Raw genomic sequence first — 21,444 nt, 5'->3', positions numbered from 1 at the left:
ATGGTTATTACCTATTTGAAACCCATCATTGACTCCATAATAAGATGTGGATGCCATAGTTAGGATAGCATATATTGTCCGTCGCTTTGGCGGAGTGTGTTTTCTGACTCTCAGCTGAACGAGGGGCTAGGTGCTCTGATTCATCATCAGGTGACTTCATGGCGCTTACTTAAACACGCAGTCAGAACGTGCGAGCATTTCCTTGGCCTTGGACCGTAAGCTTTCCAGGCCCAGATAATTTTTCTTTGAGACGCTCTCTGAGTGCCATGTCACAATGCGTCTAGTCTAGTCCTGCAAAATGAGGCTAGTTGGTAAAATCGTGTGATCAGGGGGTTAAAGCGAGTTAAGTGGACGAAGATTCTTGCCAGATTAGGATTCACCGTTAACTTAATCTAGGGAGGAGTTTTATTGGGGTTGCCTCACGTGATGCCCGCACAGAGCCCACAGGCCTACGGAGGGGTTCTCCCCTCCTGCAACTGCCTCACGGGAGTCAATTGCTCGCCTCTGCTGGTAGCTCGTCATCTCTCACGCAGTCAAGACTCGTTTTGTTTTCACGTCCTTTCTCTGCGGCAATAACACCGATAAGCCTTGACCATATCGCTCTCCACCATGACGTTCAGCCAGTCTAGCAGTGTCACGCCTGCCCCACTTGACTCCGCTTGGCCCCCGGCCCACATTTGGGAAACCATGGGCGCGGCGGACCGCGCCAGTTGGCTAGGACAGATACAGAGAGACAGGGCCAGGCGCCTCGAAATGGATGTAGCGGAGACAGACCTCCGCCACAGAAGGCCTCGTGTGGACCTGCAAGGTGACGAGAATTTCGAGGAAAACCGTGAGCCACCCCCTGAAGTCAAACCACTCATCGACATATTTCCGGGTGTCTCCGCCGCCCTTCTTACTCGCGTTTTCGAGAGGAAGTTGAAGGCGACTGAACTCATACGCTTCAAAGAGAAGTCAGTCACCGAGCAAGATCATGAGGACAGGGTCTTCAAGATGACCGAGTCCGGAGGCACAGTAGGCTTCAGGAAAGCAGCGGCATCGCTTAAGGATTGGGGCCCCAACCCTCAAACATGGACGAGCTGCTTCCTTACATACCTAGCCGTCATAGGACATCTCTTCGGCGAGAAACATCCAAAGGCAGTTCCCAACCTACTTATGTTCATGAGGCAGATCCTAGATCTCGCTCAAACATATCAGTGGTCAGAGGCAGTACTGCCGCTCGCCCTTAACTTCCACCAATACATTCTGGATAAAGGAGAGCTATCGACGGAGAACAACCTCGTCACAGCCCCATTTCGCGAAAAGTATCTCCGTCACAATCTTACTTTGCCTGCGAACTCACCGGCAAAACCTTCAGCCAGACCTCACCAAACAAGGTCTACTAGGTCTTCAAATAATGAAACCGAGGTGTGCGATAAGTTCAACACCACAGGATGTCTCTGGGAAGGCTCCAAGAGACGTCATGAGTGCACAGCATGCGGTCTAAGCCAGCATGGCGCATCCTCTTGCCGTAAGAAGACATAGCAAGTGGACCCTACCGTTAGGGAACACCCTGCAGAGACCGATAAAAGCTCCAACCCCTTATCACCAAGCCTAATACCGCAGGGCCAACCGCCCAGGCCGAATACTGCTATCCAATACCCCGTTTTCAACCCGGAGCTCCCAAAGCTACAGTTCTCTTCGTCACCACTATATGCAAAAGGCTGGAGCAACCTCCCACGCTACTATCCAGGCGATCTCAGGTCTACTATCACTGGCATCCTGACCTACGGCGTCCAGATCGGATATAGGGGCAAGATGCAGTTTTATCACTCCTCCAACCATCACATACACGAACCCGAAATGATCTCGGCCAAACTAGCAGAGGACCTCAACCTCGGTCGCATTAGATTGGCCTGTACGCCCTCCTTCGTTTCGCCGCTGGGGTTAGTCCCTAAGCACGATGGAGGATGGCGCCGCATCCATGACCTATCCTGGCCCCCTGGACAAGGCCTTAACTAGGGCATACCGGACTCCTGGTCAGCTATCGAATACATAACAATCGATGATATCTACGAGCAGGTCACACAAGCTGGCCCAGGTTGCATAATCATCAAGAGGGATATCAAGGACGCCTTCCGAATAGTCCCTGTTGCTGAGGATAACCAGCATCTCCTTGCCTTCCAGTGGAACGATTCTACTTATGTCGAATGCTGCCTCCCCTTTGGCCTCGCTACGGCCCCATTTCTCTTCAATCTCTTCGCCGAGGCTCTCCATTGGATACTCCAATGCCTCCTTCCTATATTCTATATCAATCATTACCTAGACGACTTCATCGCAATTATTCGGTCCTCCTCACTGTCCGACCCTATGGGTCCCTTTAATGAGGTTTACAACGGGGTCACCGACTACCTGCGTATCCCCCGCAATACCAAAAAGGACCAGCAAGGGACATGTGTGACAGTCTTAGGTATCCAGATCGACTCTATTGCAATGGAAGCTCGCCTGCCACCAGACAAGTTGTGCCGCGCCACATTGGACGCCGCAGCTGCCCTGAGCGCAGCGAGTCTCTCCCTCAAGCAAACAGAGCGTCTCACAGGCTCATTAGCCTTCTGTTCAAGAGTTGTCCGGCTTGGGAGGACAAGGCTACAGTCTCTATACACCTTCCAAGCCGCCTTCCCACATGGGAGGAGCGCGCGCCGCCGTATCTCCCACGAGGTACGTGATGATTTGGAATGGTGGAGGGACTCCTTGTCTCTTTTCAACGGCGTACTCTTAATTGACCCCTGCCGCCGCTCTATCACACATCTCTACACAGATGCCTCCAACACAGGCCAGGGACTCTTCTTCTTCTCATCCAAGTCTATATCAGACTGCTGGCTGGCCCATTGTCACCAGCTTCATCCAAGCAATGCTGCCTCACTGGCCCTTGCTCAAAACGCATACGCGCACCAAGACGCACACGCGCACCAAGTCGCACACGCGCACCAAGTCGCACACGCGCACCAAGTCGCACACGCGCACCAAGTCGCACACGCGCACCAAGTCGCACACGCGCACCAAGTCGCACACGCGCACATCAATACCACCGAAGTAGACGCCATTCTACAAGGCTTCCTACTCTTCAGCCACCATTGGCTTCATCATACTCTAGTTATCCACACGGATAGCTCCACAGCCTACACAGGACTGAGTAAAGGCTTCCTGCATGGTCCGCCTAACGTACCTCTGAAAAGCCTCCTTATCCTAGCGGCGGCGAGAGATATCCAAATCGTGCCACATTGGCTCCCTTCCGGGGAAAACACATTAGCAGATGCCCTCTCCCGTAATAACTGTCAAGAGGTTGCTAACATTTGTCCCCACTGGCAGGACCTCTCGGTATTGAACCGCCCGCGTGGTTCTCTTCGCGAGCTCCTCAGCTCAATGCAGGCCACCTAAAACTGCTCTGGAGCGGCCTCAGCGCTAACACACGTTCCGTCTACCACTCTGTTCAACGCAATTACGAAAAGCACTGTGCGCTACAAAATCTCTCGGCTTGGCCAGCCTCAACACAGTCGTTAACCTCCTGGCTAACTTCACGACTCCTTGGGAATTCAAACCAAAAGGCCGTCAAGCCCGATACTGCACTCGCCGACCTAGCCGCCCTCCGGGCTTACCATATTGACAACTTCCTTGAGGATAAACTCTTCGATAACAAGCACTTTCGACGCCTTATAGACGGCGCAAGAAGACTCAACCCAATCACCAAAGTTCGCGTCAGAAAACCAATTTCGCGTGACACCATTACGAAACTCTCCGCAGGCCTAGCCACACTCCCGTCACAGTCCTTGGAGATGACCGCAAACCTTCTAGACGACTTAAACTTCGCAACCGCTTGCCGGGTAGCATTTGCTGGGTTCCTTCGCCTCGGAGAATTTACCTACAAAACAGAAGATCTCAGCACACGTCCTACCTTCTTAGCCACAAAGCTAACGCGCTCCGACGTCAGATTCTCGTCCTCGTTAGACCACGTACAACTCACACTCAAGCGGAGCAAAACGGACCGACGCCACGAAGGAGCACAGATCATCCTTGCGAAAACAGGAGACGGAGCTTGTCCAGTTGATGCGCTTCAGAGGCTACTACTTCTCGACCCCAAAGCGCCCGACGCCCCGTTATTCTCCTTTCACAGAAGACCATTCAATCGCAACAACTTCCTCTCTACCCTATCTACTAAGCTGAAAGCACTTGGGATACACGCGAACGGCTACTCAGGCCACAGCTTTCGGAAAGGTGCGGCTCAACATGCGCATGATAGTGGGATCCTCGACGATCAGATCCAATTACTCGGGAGATGGACCTCGGATGCATTCAGGGTGTATTTTACGACGAACACGTCTGTCTTGTACAAGCTCAATCACCAGTTCCAAACAGGCTCGCCGGCTCCACTGTCTCTACTGCTTCCTCCACCGTCCCCTCCACCATCCTAGTTTGGCCCGGATCATTTGGGCTCTATCTGACGCTACGGTCTAAGACCGCAGCGACAGGTGACCCGTCACGGCCAAACTATATATACGTTCTTGATCTCTCTTGACTGGGTGAGGTCACCAATAAATTTACATAAAATACACCATTTTCCACCAGCCAATGAGGAATTACGATACTATAACAATGAACATATTTATCATTACCTTCGAATGCAATACATATATCCAGGAATTAGTAATAGAAAAGTTAAGATTAGATAACCATGTTTCTAATGAGGGTTATAAGTTAAAGACAGTTTAGAGGTACTGTAAAGCTGAGTTCCATGGGAGGTTTGTTCTTCGCCTTGATGTGATGTCCTGAATTGGGAAACGATGCAGTTTTTTGAGGGAGCTATTTTTATATTGGTATGCCAAATATTCTATCAGACTAGCGTCTTGGTAATGGGGCCTAAAATTAAAAAAGCAATGCTTGGGGCGGAAGCTGATTTCGCTGCCGACTGTACCTCAGACCAAACAAGTTGTACACAAAGGTTCAGCCCTGGTCTTAAAGTATGTCTTGTCGGTCTTTACTATTACTGTCACGAGGTGTTACCGTTACCTAAGAATACCAGGCGAGATGCACGAATTTCTCTTCAATGATAGTACCATTTGTCATATTCAGAGGTCTAGGTCTTCTTTCGTTATGCAGCTGACTATATTGCGATATCATAAGCGAGAAAGGCAGAACAGACAATCATGTCTAGTTCACGGGTGCGTCATGATACCTTGGGTCGTTAGGATAATCAGAGCCCCACAGAGCTGTATAAAGCCCTCGACCAACCCCGCTCTCAATGCTGTATCAATTGCTCATACATTATTTCCTCCCACTCACAAGGCGAGAGCAGCACTACCAAGATGAACTGGGGTCTTCGTCTCCGCCGCGCCTTCACACTTCAGGTTGGTCACATTCATTATGCACCGCCTGAGCGGAGAACATATATTGACAAAGGCACCACGTATATCAAGATTGAGATAGGCGCTCCTCGCATCGGTGAGTGATACCGCGACTGTAAAAGCCCCCAAATTGACTGGAGATATAGATGGCATGCATCTCACATTTGTATGTCTTGATCCTTGATGCTGGAATGTCTTGTCGCTGAATTTTCTGGGGCACTGGGCAGCCAATCCTTGCGGGTTCACTTGAGACGGAACCTGCATTCACCCCACCACTAAAGGTCAACTCCATATCCGGCTTTGATGAAGCAATCCTTGTCGGAAACAATCTACGCCTCAACGTCTCCGTCGATTTAAAGTAAGCTTCTATTGCCCAGGGGGCGCTGATTTTAGCACCACAAGGAGAGCGTACGAGCTGACCTTCAACCCAGGCTACAGGGCGAGCCAGGCGCAGAGTCTGAGAGAAAGGTTTGACCTGAAAGCCGGCTGTGGAAGGCGCCGAAGATAGCTTTGCTGACAATTCACAAGATGAAACTGCGGTGGAATGGTACTGTCGTTATCGGAGAGCTCGAGCAAATTATGCAGGGCGATCTCGAAGGGAAAGCTGATTTTGGCAACCCTCGTAAGTTCCAAGGCTGTCGTCGCTCAACCGCCCGTGTACACTGCTGATTGTTCGTAGTTGCCAGCTTTCGATTTGACGTAAGGGACATCTGCATCCAAGCTATATGGTTGGTGAGAGCCGACTAATGCCTCAATAGGTCAGTGAGAAAGAACACGTCGGGCTCGGGGATCGAATCTTTGTTGGGCAGGGTCGATTTGTGAAAAAGGAAAAGTCGGGACCCCTCAACTTGATATATCAGGTGAGCGAAGTTTGTACCAGCGTGTTTCCTATCAGCTAGGGCTTAGAACGCCGGTAATACCAGAGCTAGTAGATTGAAGCCTCGCTGGTGAAAAATATATCTATTGGAGCCTGTAGCTGCCTGGTTGTCCGGACTAGCGGGGATGGAGAGAGATCCTCCTCTCCTCCCTCTCCCTCCCATCTTTCTCTCCTTGTTCATACCTAGGTATTTGGATTTTGATGCACTGCTTGGTAATGGTAGGTATCTCCCAAAGCTCGCACTGCCGCTTTGATTCTAATATCTGCTTACGGGGGATGGCTTCCGGGCGCCACATATTGCCCCATAGAGCCCATTCTACTAACCCCTGGGCTTAGTTGACATATGTGAGGGCAAAGGGCTTTTCTTGGTCGCAAGTTGCTATCCGGATTGCTTTTGTGCAAATAGTGCCATGTCCACTCCACGGCCTGAGAGGCTTGGATTATCTACTAGTATGCCCCCTGGTCCCACGGGTTTGTCAATCATTCTAAAGCCATACCTTGTATCAGTTCTGTGATTGAAATAAATGTCCGTCACAGACTAGCTCTCCTCTCTGTACTGGCCGGAGTAAATCAGAATCTTGATCGAACCGGTCTACCTGTCATCAATTATCCTTGCCTATCTTCCTATGGCATGTGGCTCATGGGATGCTGCGTTTTATTTGAGAAGGGAAATGGCTCTTGACAGGAAGTTCAAGCTCCACAGTAGGGTGGCTTTTGGCTAACTGTGGAGGCCTTCAAAGAGACCGAGAACGTGTCCATCTCTAATAACCATCTCCTCAACCTCGACTCGGTAAAACCTGGAGTCTGGAGTTGACCCCAGCCTCACTTCCGACGCAACCCTGGAGCTTTCATCTTCTGGACAGATAGGCCCATATGCCGAAACAATAAACCCAACGTTGAAAACAGAATCACACCAGACCAGTTTGGTAAAGAGCTTACCGGATGGCGTATTGCTCTCATACGTGCCATAGCTCTTGCTTCCCGTGAACCACCGGCTCCAGAGTCGGATGGATTTTATTCTTCCGCCACAGAGACTGCTGACGGAAATCGACGAACTTGACTTGCATTCATAGATTGCAAACTGCATCTGGTAGAGAAAATCAAAATCGTCCAGGTGGATGATTTTACTATAGCTTGCGCGTGGGGCCATGTCTGTGGTCACCTCGACTGTATCTGAGGAAAGCGTATCCAGGCCCTTTGCGGGACACACTCTCCAGCTGATGAAACGATGGGGAGGGGCAATATTCTTTGGCGGATGCGTCTTTTCTTCAAAGAACTCCCATTTTACTGAACTCAGAGAGCAAGTCAATTCCAGGGCCTCACATCGTTGCATCGTGTTCGGGTCTGACAGCATCATCGTCAGTCTCGACGGAGTTCGTGCGGAGAGATAATATAAGATACGGCGATGAAGCTGGGACTGAACCAGGTGAAAACAGCAAGATGAGGCAAGTGAAAATCCCGATAAGCATCCATACGGTACATGATACAGTATCATATCCCACAACTAGCCAATATATTAATACGTCTCTCGTGTTCCACGAACAGGCAAAACGCACCTCGGGGGGAAAGACCAAGTTTGAGTGCATTTCAGATCAACGGACTGGTCAGCGCATCCAGGACCAAGTGATCTAGTTCGCCCTTTATAAAGCAAGACCGTCTGTGTGATGTGGGCCATTCGTCTCGGTAACAACATGGGAAGCCTCATCTGGTAGAAAAATCACGTAATACTCCCGAGGCCCTGTTCGAAGGTAGTACGCGAGACCAGCGGGTCCCAAGCCTTTGCCACTCTTTCTTGCTCGTTCCTCCCTCTCAGCCTATCCTAGTGATGGGCTCGAGCTCTAAATTGCCTCGCAAATTCGGTCAGTGCTAGGTGTGGTGCCCCGCCTTTTGGTCGCCCCGAATGTCGCAATCCCGTAGATAGCAAATGTGACTGAGATATACGGTGACATTACCAAGCGATTGAGTCAAATAAGCAGAAACAATATACGCGGAAGCAGAGATTCAGAGACGATCATTCCTGGAAGAAAGGATATCTGGTCTACATATGGCCCAAAAGCGGCAGGCGAAGCCATTACGAGACGCTAAAAAAGCTGCCATTGCTTACCCAGCTCTTTCCAATCACATCATCCTGTCGTCTCGATGCGTATTATGAGGACTCTCCATGGCAACGACTCTTCGAGTCTGCTGCTCTAGGACAGCAGACAGGGGCCTGGGGGTGTTTTGCCGACAGCCGACATCGGTTGGGCCAGCTTCTGATTTCTGGAAGCACGGTCTGTGATAAGATATTGATACTCATACGCAGGGATATGTGGCATACCTTCCTGAAGTCCATTGGCCAAGCCCACCGCACAGGGTAAATACTCCCAGATAGAGACAGACCGCCCAAGGATGGCCACAGTGACTGACGGAAATGCACCCGGCACAGATCACGGCTTCGGCGTAGGAAACCTGTGCGCTCCTGTTGTCTTTGGGTGAGGCAGATTTCTCGATGAGGCCGAAGAGGAACAGCAGTGATCGCGTGTAGACAAAGCCATGTATCGGCATGATTGCGTCGTGGTAGTCCATTGGGGCCTTTGTGAGGTAGGCCTGGACAATCCAAACTAGCCGTAGGGTCGAGCCGGCCTGATAGGCAGGACCTATCGTGGGTGAGAAATGCCGGGGGAACCCATGAAGAAAAAGTGCAATGGCCGGATAAACTCACGAGTGTGCGGAGGGTAGCCATTGGGCAGCCTGTGGACCAATACCAAGGATGTGAGGGAGTGGACAAAACAGGCGACTACCGCCAGGGCGGAGCATTCCAAGTCACTATAGTACAAAACAAGCTCGAGAAAGCCCGACACGATGTGTGCTGGGAGCGCTACAATCGATGAGCCGTAGGCACAAGAAGGTTGGGAGTGGAGTTACCTCTGTGGAATGATCGATAGAGTTTTCCCTTTTCAAAGCAGCGGTGGACAGCAAGTGATGCATAAAGGGTGAGGAGAATTGCATCCGAGTCGTTTGTGTGCGGCCGTGTGATGACTTGAATTGGTGAGTTTCTTATAGATGTTCACCGTGGGCCCTTGACTCACATTTCAGATTGTCTTTGACTTGTTCGATCATGGGGAATATGTTCTGGGCGTCCATGGTTGAAATTCTGAGTCTTCCCGTCGACGGGAACTCTGTCCTACCGGATTCTGTCTACTTATAATAGGTCAATATCCACATGGTTGCATAATTTCTTGATTCTTTCCCATGGCCCTAGAGGGCTGTTCTAGAGACCATGGTGGAGATCATCGCCGCATGGAGTCGCAATGGTGACGTGACCTTACACAAAGCGCACAAGCCCGAGGTGACCTGTCCATGCCCGCTGAATCCCCGAAATCCTGTTGAAAGGGACCAATGACCTCGAGAACAGCTTAGATTTGCGTTGAGTACCAACCGGGCTTCCCGAGCGTGCCTCACCAAGCTCCCAATAAACCAGCACCAGGGCAGTTTCGCAACTTGAGAGATCAAGTTGAAAAGCACTGAGACATCCAGAATTGGGCATGATAGTGGGACACCTAGGTAGGACCGAGGAGCCCTGGAGTGCCCCGGAGTCTTTTACCCCCACTGGGTAAAGTTGAGTGCCATCCCATGGATTATGATGTCGGAAATATAGTTGTTCAACTCGAAAGTTTTGGTATAGGTATAGGACCACACATGGGAGTAGATTTGATGTAGCTTTGGTTTTTCAAACGAACCGCTTCTGAGGTTGATAGCATCAGATGAATATTTGAAGCACTCACCCTAATTCATGTCATCTCTTTGCAGTAAAGTCGAACTCGCCTGTCCACGCCCTCTGTCATGTATTGATCCGCACTCGAAGAGCTCGCCCGACCTATCTTCACGAGGATGAACTAGAGTCAAGCGTTCTCCAGGGCTGCAGTCTCATGTCAGGCTCTGTACCATGGAAGAGGATCCCATCTCGCAAGTACGAACAACGTGCGCGTCTGCCAGGCTTCGCAGCAAATGTTAGCTAGGTGTACCCATCAACCAGAGTTTTGGGTAAGTGCGATAGGATTGAGTAAACCTTGCGAGACTCTTGGTTGTGTATAGTGATATATCAACACACAAAGAGCTTTCTATAAAAGCTTGACTCGCACCCTATAATGGTGAGGTAGGACTCTAATCTTGTGTCATCTGTTCGGAAAATCTGACACTACAGCCAGCGTGTTCCGAGCGTCGGATAATCCGAACATGCAACGTTTGACCATTGAGTGTTTGCCTTGCGAGATCCTGGAGCATATTTTTCTAGAAGCGCGAGAGGTGAATTTGGCCCGTGCCTCGAGGACCATCGCTGCGGCAGTGTCGCAAGAGAGTATTTATGATGTGTTTATGATAAACGCATTCTGGAATGATCCGCAGGACTGTATGCGAAGGCGCCACTTTGATAGAGAATATACCTACGCGAATCTGAGGTTCAGCAAAACCGACTACCACGAAGGCTGGCTGTTCCAACGGAAGCTACGCCCTGGCCGATACCAGCCTTTGAGGATTGAGGACCAAAGTGCACTTCAGAAGAGTGTTATCTCCTGTCAATGGTTCAACATACATCGCTTTCAGCGAATTTTTCCAACCCTCCTCGCCTTGACACTCGAGGCACTGAGGCTGCAAGAGAGATTCCGCATTCCTATGGTCGGAGACCAACCTCGTCAGCCTACTGCGAGCACAAAACTAGCTCCGTATCACGTCGTTGATCATGCCACAACGGATGGCTACCCAAAACGACTACGAATCGTTGACAATTTTGCGATTCAAGCCACTTATCACACCATTGCACACGGGAAGTCCCATATCATTCGCACCACGCGGATATTGGTTTTGCCCGATAGGATTCTACGGGGCCCGTGGGATGCTGACCGAATAAGCCTGCTAGTCAATTTGCGTCGCGCTTTTGGAAAACGATTAGGACCATTTGTTTCTAATGTGGAACGCTCGGTTCAATCAACGATAGCTCCCGTGTTTTGCGACCACGCCTGTTTGCAGGGCATAGATGTCGCTATACGCCAGAACTCTCGAGTTGCGCTTATGTATCTGATGGAGATCAGAGAGGGCTTCCCGTCCAGTTGTACCCATGGGACACAGAAAGTGCCACTCCCAAACCATCTCGTCACAACGGCGATCGAGAATGACACGATTGATCCTGAAATACTTTTCTCCCTCATCCGGGCTCAGATATCTGCCGTTCGGTCGAGGTCTGAGGTGGTAGAGCGGGCAAAATTGGCGAGTCTTCAGAGCAGTCTAGGAGCACGATGGCTGTGGAGCTACCTTCGAGGACAGGCTTCCTGCCTCAGCGGAATCAAAATGTGGAACGCAATTTGCAGATCTCACGTCTCGGCAGATCCTCTACTAGCCAGCGAAACTTGGGTTTGATATCAACGTCTCACCGAGAGGAACGCGACCGTGATCCCAGGTCTTTCCCAGGCCTGTCGTATCGGACCTCCCGATGTATGGCGGCTTCATCTTTCGGCATTAGAGCACAGTCACCAGCCAGCTTATTTGACGATGTCATGTTATTGCCACAGTGCGCATCTGCTCTCTCGCAGACCGCGGTCAGGACAGTGGGGACAATCCCACTGTCTGGTGAAGATATCTAATCTGCGCCCGCCTTTTCGCCAGCATGAGGTCACGGAACATCCAATTGACCTCGCTGGAACAGCGCAGCAGTCGGGATTACTCTGATATGTCCTGCATTGACGTCAAAGGGTTGAGTCATAGGCTTTGTGCGTTATGCCGCTCTCATTCAATCGCTAGGCCCAACACCCCGGCGTGTCTCGGCAAATAGTTCAAATAATCCCTCCTCTGCCGAGTCCACGGGACTGGCGCATTACAAGAACCCTATACACAGCTCCAATGGCCGCCACCAATCGGCCACATGATGGCCTATCTGATGGACCTGGACTTGAGACGAGACATGCTTGATATGAGTTCAATTTCCTATTCCTATGGCCTATATATTTGCAAAGTAAAATTGTCAAAACGCATTCTGTGGTCGTGAGTAGACTGATACGTAGGCACTCTCCCGTGGAACGTTGTTGGCATCTGAGGAGTGCAACCTCTGCGCGGACAGCGGTCTATCCGGTGACTGGACCATTGATTGCTTCCTCTGACGTGCCCATAGGAATATCATCAAGAATAGGATGGCTCCGCCGGCTACCCCCCCTGTTATAGCCCCGATACTAGCATGACTAACGGACCTGGAAGACGCCGAGCCATCTGAGCTCGAATTTGGACCTGCATCCTTTGCCGTGGAAGGGGTATTGACGGTGCATGCAGAATAGATCTGAGGCTTTGTCGAGAAAGTGGTTTCTACCCCGCTTGTGGGTGGTAGCGTCGTCGGTGTCAAACTTATCGAAACGTCTACCGAGGATGATTCAATGCTATGGATGTCATTTAGTAAATTAATCAATCGAGAAAACTTGCCCGGACCTTTATGCTCATCCCGCGAGGGGTGAGGGTGCTGGTGTGACGCACTTCTGGAAATCCCCGGCCAGGGTGTGGGAAAAGAGGAGTCTTGTACTCGTTGACGACAGCCGTTCGACGGAGGTTGGGAGATGCTTTTCGGTGGTCACACCTCCAAGCTGTGTAGAAACACTGTCTATGACTGGGATTGGAGGCGAGGAGGGTGCGGAGATGATTGCCCTGGTGTAGGTATCCGTCGGTAGACAACTTGTCCTGTCGCAGGTCGCTGATGGAAGAGTCTTTGTTTCCATTCCGATGTATCCGTCGTCCAGCCGTGGAGTACCCTTTTGGATCGATCTATATTTGTCAAAGTGTTCAGGGCGGGTTGATGCGCTCGACGCAACTTCGCTGGATCCGACTGTAAGCCTAGAATCGGCATGAGATAAGGAGTCTGTGCTGGCTCTGACGGTGTCGAGCCCTAAATTCCCAGTCAACGAAGGCTCTTGTAAAATGGACGTGGGAGTTGCCACTGTCCAGAACGGAGTTGTGGATGATTTTAGCCTACTAGGAGCAGCGCCCACGTTTGGGACTGCTGATGTAGTGTGATCGGGGCACTCCTCTGTAGAACGTGAGATGGATCTCATGGCACTGGAAGTCATATCTTTGGCATTTCCTTCTAGCAAGTGAGAATCAGTAAGAAGTCGGGATGTCCAGACGGTTTGGTCTTTTTTCGGATAGTTATCTTGCGACGTATTGAGAGTGTTTCTCAAGAAACAGCATATCGAGAGGTTTTGAACTCGATCAGAAAATAGGAGACTCCCACCCTTGATTCCTGGCACTGGGGTAATAGTGAGATCCTGAGGTATAGGGGGTAGCCGCGACTGAGTAGGCCTCATGTCACATAGACCAGAGCTCTGACTGTTTGAAGTCGACACCTCACTGTTCCCTAATGAGTGCATGGAAATTTGAGGCGTTTGTAGTGGCTTTCCAGTATACATTATAGTGTACTCAAGAGATGTGTTCTTCGCCGTTTGTGTCGACACGGAACCTCGAGGGGATAACATACTGTGCTCCTTATTCTGGGAACACCGTGGATAATCTACAGCAACTTGAGCCACTCGTCCCCATTTCTGCCTACACCCTAGCCATTTTCAGATCTGACAGGGGCAAGACAAGCATACCTTACGTCAGCCAATACAGTACCCGTGGACCCGTGGATAGACCAGTTGACGGGACAGTCTCGCTACATGCACGAGCACTTCTCATCCATGCCTACCTTATCAATGGGAACGAAAAGCGACTTTAGATACTGGAAGCCCTGCTACTGGAGCCCGTTCATAGGATGGTCTACCGTAAGATCAGTAATAACTGTGTAGAGATAGAGAGTTATCCGACCGTGATTCTTTGCTAAATCACCGCCTATTCGGGGAAATCAGCAAAAGTTATCGGGAAATAAACAGGAGTCACCTGCCACAAAAATCTTCCTTTTGAAGTAGGACATACCTCGCGAGCTCTATGTTGTAGGAGCTAGAAGTCAAAGGACCTCATCATCCATCGCAGTTGCCTTTGGCCATGCAATATGTCGAGCATCCTTGAAATTGCCCGCCGTATGGTCAGCTAATCAACTGCGACAATGCTCGTTTTCGTGCGCTCATTTGAAGTATAGATCGCAGCAGTCCTATATAGAGACTAGTGAGCCTTGATTCGTCGTATCTAAGTTTGAAGCCATTGTTTATCACAGAAGACTGCTATTATGTGGTTCCAAATTGCGAGTCCACTGAACGTCGCATCATACACTTACGTGATCCCTTGAGGCTTAGGGTCTCATCTGAATTTGAAACCCCGTCGGGCAGGGTTCTTCCTTTGGCGCATTATGGTGCCCTAAGATATCCCAGTCCTCAGTCGGTATTGGCTCGGCCAGACTTCCTGCTGTTGGGAGGTCGGACGACCCGTTGACTAGACAGTGCTCTCTCTCTCTCATTTTTCTTTTCTCTGATGGGTCCTTTTGCTTTGACGGAGAGAATTCACTATCTTTATTCTCCCCTTCTCTCTTAGTTTCCATGAAGCATGACGTTTGTTCTACGTTGTTGTGCTCGCCCTATTATCAGTATCCGTGGCTGGAGCTTGTTCCTCTACGGAACTAGGGAACACGCAAGAGCCTCTGGAATGAAGAGCAGCTCAGGCGGATCTTGTGGCATAACACGACCATCACTCACAATAATCAACTCACATTTTCACACTGAGATGCCATCGGTTCATTATTGAGACGCTGTCAGTCATATAATTGTGTTATCACTTCCTCTCTCTATTTCGTAGACTTGGGAATCGATCAATAACGGTAGAAAGCCATCATCGAGCATTTCTGATTGGCCCACAAAACTCCTGGCTAAGCCATGGCAGAAGAAATAAAGATTGTAGATGCAGGGAGTAATCGATGATAGCTTAGCTGAAGTTGTCTCATTGACTCATCAGTTTCAACCACTGCACATTGTTAACCTGTTGACACCCATCACAGCTGGGCGACTTTGCGAATATTAACAACAAGCTGATCTACAAAGAAGCATAAATCGGTTCGACCCAGTAGACTCTGGCGGGTGGATCAGACCGACCGGGGAAAAGAAAGAAGAGAGTGAGGGAGAATGTAGCCAGGAAAATTATCAGACCTGTCAATCAATACCTAGGTATCAGCCCGAAATGTCTCATCGTCTCGTGATATACACATCATCAGATCACATCTGCAGCTTGGGCGAGTTGAGCATGGTGAGAACATTCGACTAACTTTGCCGAGATATAAAGCAGGTCTCCTGACGTTTCGGTCTTGGTCAGCTACTCGACTTTGGTACAGGAGCTTCGCTTGGTCGACCACTTCCACCATTTCTTGACTTGGGGAGTGACGGTATATCGCCACTATGGTCCACTCAACCGTTGTGCTGCTTGGCCTTCTCAGGGACGAAATCCAGCGCGAAACAGTTCCCTCGTTGGTGGAGCAGTCAGCCGCGTTTGATGGATTGAGAGGCAAGCGCTCCTTTCGTGTAGTAGGCGGCTTTTTTCATCTCCTGCAATGGTGGTGTATAATGGTTTCCTATGAAGGATATCTCATCGGAGATCCTGTTATGACGCCATTGCATGATTACTTGGCCGCGTATTGTTTGGATGGCAGAATTTATGGACATGTCGAGCCGGTCGCCGAAGTCTTCTTTTCCGAGGACGGGAGAGGTTATACCTGGGGATCGTGGACGTGGGAAACCCGAATCTGTTTTCTCAATCCCTCCAGATATCGTCTCAAGTGGGACGATGCTGTCCACGCCGAGAATACCGCAGAATACGCTGGCGCCATTGAACGGCTTTTTGCAAGAGCGGAAACGGATTGAGATACATATGGAGGCGTCTCATCAGCACACCAGCATGTGTCAAAAGGCGCAGTGAGAACTGTTGAGTGGACCGCTGGCTGGGAAAGCTGGTCTGGCGAACTGATCTCGCCATCCCTCTCTTCCCCTCTCTTCCCGTTCGATTTTACCTTTACGGCCTAAACAAACAGTTCTGCGGCAATTTCTTACTTTTTGGGGGATCAGGTCGTCAAATGACCGCCCAAGCGAGATAACTGTCCCCTCTCTCTCCCTCCCTGTGTCGCCATCTTCCCCGCGCGATGAACATGTTGAGTGATAATTGGTATAATGTGGCCATAATTCAGAACACTCTGTGCATGGTGATCTGTTAGAGATCGTGGGGTCAGTCATGTGATGGTGGGCTTCTAGTAGATAGATCTCTCTTTCTATTTTTCTCTCTCTTTCTCTTTCTCTCTCTCTCTCTCTCTCTCTCTCTCCTCTCCACGCATCATACTATCTCTGTTCACGTGCATATTGCTCTATCTAGACCGTATTCCCCATTTGATCAAACTTTATATGACGATGACAATATGAGCTCTATCTAATAAGCCCTGGCTTGATTCACTCAAAGTATTCATCATCAATTGATCAATCGTCTCTAAATATGTCAACAATTGTTGAGCAAATAAGGTATTGCTTTAGCAGTGGTCGGAGGATCCGACAGAGGATACCATTGTTGAAGTGGCCCGTGGTGTAGTTCCATTGGTGAAGAAGCTGTCAGAGCTTGGACCGCTACCTACATCCTGCAAAACCAGAGATATCAATTTCTACGAGGGGGCCGGCTCTAAGCTTCACAGATATGGAAGTACTCATATAGGCATGTGCTTTGGGAGCTCCACCAAGACTACTGGAGATAGGCAGCATGGATGTTGTACAGCTATACAGAACACCTTGTGCCTGAGCAAAGCCTACAGCTTCGGGCTATTGGAGGACCTTGTCAACAATACGTAAAATACATATGATCGGACCAGGACCGGGGACCCGTCGAGAATGAGCCACAGGCATAATTTGAGTACGTCTGACTAAGATGTCCGTGATAGTCAAATATCAAGAACTCTGTTGTTTTCAGATTATATGACTCATTACAGGTCTTCTTACAATGTATCATTACGTTCTTTCTTTTTTTTTAGTAGACTTTAGAATAGATACGTGACGGAAGAAAGTCATCATTGATTGGTTATGATCCGTCAAGTAAAAAGCGTGTTGTCTAAGCCGTGAACCGAGAATTAGGAGTGGGGATACATCCGCTGATAACAACGCAATGGTGAAAAGGCAGCACAAGCAGCACAAGTGAGGGCGTCAGTCCAAACGCATAGTAAAGGCGATAAATTACAACCTGGTATCTCAACGACAGACTTCACGAACCTTTCTTTGCATCCCCACATTGGAATCCGTTGCCGTTGAGATCTAGCCCTTTCGATAGTTCTAGGAGGTTCCAAATGTCAATACTCATGATCCGTATAAATTTAGCTTGTGTCCGAGATTTCTGAACCGACCCTGATATGACTTTTGGGGTCTTTGAGAACAATCCGGAGTAACAATCCTTATCAAGGGCTATAGGCAAGAAACAGGATAGCACGAAACCGTTGCTGTTGAGTTATAAACATGTCACATCGCTTTACCTACATCTTTTGAATTGCTTCAAACTTGTGTGACTGGCACACTAGCGACGAAACGGGGTAATTATGTTCGGAGGCGGACGAAATTGCAGCGGGTGATGATCCATGTCTACCCAACCTGTAGACCAACCCCAATTTGACACACACCGAGTTCGTATGTCAACAAAAGAATTGAAAGATAAATAGCATGCCAGATTTGTCAACCTCAGCCCCCCATACGATTGAACAGCCATTTTCAGCCATGCTTCGATCGGAGCGATATAAAGCCCCGGGCGGGTCCAGGGAAATGGCGATTTGTGCGGATGGATACCGACTTGCAAAGAAGGGTTCGAACGCACAGCAAGAGATTCATTCTCAATCCATTCAGAGCCTTCGCATTGTACCGGAACTCCGCGGGTCGACCTTTCGGTGTGTTTCCAAAGGATGTACATCGACAGGTTGAGCTAGACATTGAGGCATATTGTGATGGAGTGAAGCGGAGAGATCTTCTGCTACTGACCCATGCACGACGCCACCTCATCAAGATTTCGTACAGATTTTGGCACATCTTATCATCGCAAGTGATACGCATGGTATTCTATGATCCCAGGTGTGTCTTTATGAGTGAGTTGAAGGAGTTGACTGTTAGAGTGGCGCGAGACCATATCTGCCGAGAAGAACCCCCTCCCCGGTGTCCCAACACAAGGCGAAGATTGATGAAGTGTTGGAAGCGCTGTGAGTTTGGATCAATGCTGGATGAAGAGCTCCGCCATAGCTGGGCCGTTGGCCAGATGTGGGAATATCCGCCTCCCAACACATGGTATAGTTACGAGCAGCAGTATCGTAGCGACCTAGCTAGTATGCCGAAATGTAACTGTAGACTATGAAGAGTAAGATGTCGTAGGGCATTCCCGATGTCTAAATATCGGCATTTCTATCCCGTCAGGTGATATATCGGTTCAAGTCTTGTTGAAGCCCGGGCATGGCTGCCAAATCACTCGGGGGCCCGGGGCCGATAGAACTGAGATAGTATGTAAGAAGCAGTATATATAGGTGGGAAAAGATTTGGGGACGTATCTAAATAGGACCAATCTAGATTAGGTTCTGCCTTGACCCTCTACCCTCAGCTCTGTCACTATATATATTGACCAAGAACCTCGGGACTATAAGTGTGCCCAGTGCTGAGATCACATCAAGAGATTTAAAAGTCCATGTGGTGCTCTGCGGTTTTTCCACAAGACGGGAATGGCAAACCCGCAAGCACAGCAGTCACGATTTTGTTGAATGTTTTTTTAAAAATCAGAAGCATAGTGTCCGAGGTTGCTTGATATATCACATTGCCCGATACAAATCGCTCCAGATTTGCTCCAACCAACTTAATCCCCTCTTATACTCTCACCTGTCAATCTCGTTCGCTCGCTGAAAGTTAGGCTTTCCAAGGTTGCTGTTGATCATCCTGTTCATAACATTATCGACACGCATCATGAAGCAGATTGTGCTGCACGCGCTGCACTGGTTGAGCCGTATAAGTTGGCTTTTCTCTCCAAAGCCCGAGGAACGAAGAGATGGGTCTACAAAGACGGCTAGAGGGAAGTCTCCAGCTCGACCAAGACCCCTCAGCCGCCCAGCCCCTTTGCCAACCAATGCATCTATCTGCACGCCGGGGCAAGAGACCAGAAGTGTTCAATGCGAGGCTTCTGGTTCCTTTCCGATACCTGAACACATTGCACGTGCCAAGTTAACATTCCCATCCGACGTCGCCAGCGAAACAAGACCCAAGGTCATCACTGACCAGACTCCCCTGCTACCCACGAAGGCCATCAGGTCCTCACAGCGTGACGCTGTTGCACCGTGTCCCATCTTACAAGCGATTGGTGGCCGACAGGTCCCGCAGTTGGCATTGGGTGGCTGCGGCGCATTTGGCGGGCGGTTCGCCCCTGAGGCTATTATAGGATTCCTGGACGAACTGACATCATGCTTCGAGGCGACAGTCTCTGACCCCGCATTCTGGTCCGAACATGACAGGTTCCACCATGTCCCGACCTCACTTCAAATAGCTCGAAACCTAACAACCCTGGCCGGCGGTGCTACCATCTGGCTGAAGCGCGAGGACGAAAACGAATTTGGCTCCCATAAAGCCCGCAACATCACCGGCCAGGTCCTTCTCGCCAAACGCATGGGCCGCCAGGAAGTCGTCACTGATTGTGCCTCCGCAAAGCACGGCGCTTTCACGGCGGTCATGTGCGCCCGCCTTGGCTTGCGCTGCGTCGTGGTCATGGGGACGGATGACGCCGATGCCCAGCATGCGGACGTGGTCAAAATCCAATTACTCGGAGCTAAAGTCTTGACCACTCGCACGCCCTCGGGTATGGGTAGTCTGCGCGCGGCCATCGCCGAGGCCCTGCGTTATGCCATTTGTAACCATGACTCAACCTACTACCTCATGGGTAGTCCGGTGGGACCAAGCCCCCTGCCCACCATCACCCGCACCTTCCAATCCCTCTTGGGGATGGAAGTCGGGGCCCAGCTCCAGGACGTTGGTGTTCATCCGGACGCGCTTGTTATCGCCATCGGCAGCGGCAGCGGTGCTGTGGGGCTGTTCCAACCATTCTTACAGGACGACTCGGTGCGTCTGGTGGGGGTGGAAGCTGCCGGGGCTGCGGCCCTGACCAACGGTGAGCTGGGAGTGCTCCATGGTGCACGCACCTTGTTACTTCAGAGCCAGGAGGGTCAGATTCTTGACTCGCATTCTATTTCACCCGATATGAATATGTCGACTGTAGGCCCAGAGGTGGCCAACTGGAAACATGCTGGCCGGATAGAAGTTTCCACGGCTACTGATGAGGACGCCATCAAGGGACTCGAGATATTAAGTCTCGAGAACATCTCCGCCGGGCTGGATTGTAGCCATGCAGTGAACCAGACCATTGGTCTCGCGAAAGCACTTGGACCGGGTAAAAACGTGGTTTTGGTGGTCACTGGTCGCGACAACATTGCCATACGCGGAGTACATGCTTAGTGGTGGGTGACCTGTGAGTTGCGAGTATTCGATACCTTAGTATATCTTTCCTCTGTTTCTCCTCTCTTCAATCGCCTAGTCTGTTATCCGTGGGATTGTTGAGGTTCTTGTCCTTTGTTTTGGATTGACCCAGAAGTTGCTAGCTTCTTCACGCCATAATTTATAAGCATAGGGATGGGGTTTTATATCAATATTCTAGAAATACGGGTGTGGCTGCTGTTAATTCGATGTTACAAAGAACCGTATACCCAGGCAGTGAGTCCTGTATATATATCGGTATCAAAGACTCGCAATCTACATTCATTGCTCAAAGCAGAGCCCAGGGAGAGATATGTTCTATCATATCAGATGAGGCTCTAGATAGGACAGCTGTCTGGTGACTATCCGCCGGTCTCTCAATGGATGTGCTGCGTGGATCTCGACAGAGATCCCTGACTGTCGAGATCCCTGAATGGTCTGCACCTACTATTCGGTCCATATTGAATGACCAGCGTTACCTCAGGCCGGCGAACGGGAAGAGAGGCCGCCGTTTTAGCTTCCCTGCTAGATTTGCCGTGATTGACTCGGAGGAGAGGGAGTATCTCGAGGTACATAGTGTGCCATAAGTCCTTACCCACTTGCTTTTGTACACCAAAAATCACCATTTTTGAGCATTGTATGTTTTGTAACCTATTAGGTAATGACCTATGTTATACCTAGGTAGCATTTAATAAAACATAAACATTAGATAAACGGAATACTTATTTCCGAATGATCCAGTATGTGT

General features: G+C 49.9%; 7 protein-coding genes across 7 annotated transcripts; 5 read left to right on the top strand and 2 right to left on the bottom strand.

The window, feature by feature from the left end:
• Positions 1 to 609: 609 nt before the first annotated feature.
• Positions 610 to 4,448, top strand: N7506_005582 (uncharacterized protein; the record flags this gene model as incomplete). Its single annotated transcript, XM_056954875.1, has 4 exons — positions 610 to 1,466; positions 1,620 to 1,897; positions 2,024 to 3,190; positions 3,349 to 4,448. 4 exons carry the CDS (start codon positions 610 to 612, stop codon positions 4,446 to 4,448), a joined length of 3,402 nt encoding a protein of 1,133 aa, XP_056811852.1.
• An 891-nt stretch (positions 4,449 to 5,339) lies between these two features.
• On the top strand, positions 5,340 to 6,277 carry N7506_005581 (uncharacterized protein; the record flags this gene model as incomplete). Its single annotated transcript, XM_056954874.1, has 7 exons — positions 5,340 to 5,475; positions 5,525 to 5,544; positions 5,606 to 5,736; positions 5,810 to 5,846; positions 5,907 to 6,000; positions 6,058 to 6,077; positions 6,137 to 6,277. The coding sequence occupies 7 exons, from the start codon at positions 5,340 to 5,342 to the stop codon at positions 6,275 to 6,277; spliced, it is 579 nt and encodes a 192-aa protein (XP_056811851.1).
• A 696-nt stretch (positions 6,278 to 6,973) lies between these two features.
• On the bottom strand, positions 6,974 to 7,612 carry N7506_005580 (uncharacterized protein; the record flags this gene model as incomplete). The annotated part of the gene is made up of 1 exon (XM_056954873.1): positions 6,974 to 7,612. The coding sequence occupies one exon, from the start codon at positions 7,610 to 7,612 to the stop codon at positions 6,974 to 6,976; it is 639 nt and encodes a 212-aa protein (XP_056811850.1).
• Positions 7,613 to 8,373: 761 nt separating this feature from the next.
• N7506_005579 (uncharacterized protein) lies at positions 8,374 to 9,378 on the bottom strand (the record flags this gene model as incomplete). Its single annotated transcript, XM_056954872.1, has 5 exons — positions 8,374 to 8,527; positions 8,573 to 8,891; positions 8,957 to 9,112; positions 9,160 to 9,273; positions 9,324 to 9,378. 5 exons carry the CDS (start codon positions 9,376 to 9,378, stop codon positions 8,374 to 8,376), a joined length of 798 nt encoding a protein of 265 aa, XP_056811849.1.
• A 1,092-nt stretch (positions 9,379 to 10,470) lies between these two features.
• On the top strand, positions 10,471 to 11,646 carry N7506_005578 (uncharacterized protein; the record flags this gene model as incomplete). The annotated part of the gene is made up of 1 exon (XM_056954871.1): positions 10,471 to 11,646. The coding sequence occupies one exon, from the start codon at positions 10,471 to 10,473 to the stop codon at positions 11,644 to 11,646; it is 1,176 nt and encodes a 391-aa protein (XP_056811848.1).
• Positions 11,647 to 15,584: 3,938 nt separating this feature from the next.
• On the top strand, positions 15,585 to 16,046 carry N7506_005577 (uncharacterized protein; the record flags this gene model as incomplete). Its single annotated transcript, XM_056954870.1, has 1 exon — positions 15,585 to 16,046. The coding sequence occupies one exon, from the start codon at positions 15,585 to 15,587 to the stop codon at positions 16,044 to 16,046; it is 462 nt and encodes a 153-aa protein (XP_056811847.1).
• A 3,096-nt stretch (positions 16,047 to 19,142) lies between these two features.
• N7506_005576 (uncharacterized protein) lies at positions 19,143 to 20,678 on the top strand (the record flags this gene model as incomplete). Its single annotated transcript, XM_056954869.1, has 1 exon — positions 19,143 to 20,678. The coding sequence occupies one exon, from the start codon at positions 19,143 to 19,145 to the stop codon at positions 20,676 to 20,678; it is 1,536 nt and encodes a 511-aa protein (XP_056811846.1).
• Positions 20,679 to 21,444: the final 766 nt, after the last annotated feature.

The sequence above is a fragment of the Penicillium brevicompactum genome (assembly GCF_028827555.1).
Source record: "Penicillium brevicompactum strain IBT 35665 chromosome Unknown utg000004l_segment0_segment0, whole genome shotgun sequence".
In the NCBI taxonomy this organism is placed as follows: Eukaryota; Fungi; Ascomycota; class Eurotiomycetes; order Eurotiales; family Aspergillaceae; genus Penicillium; species Penicillium brevicompactum.
The sequence above is the reverse complement of the archived record's forward strand: the minus strand, read 5'-3'. Positions and strand labels throughout refer to the sequence as shown.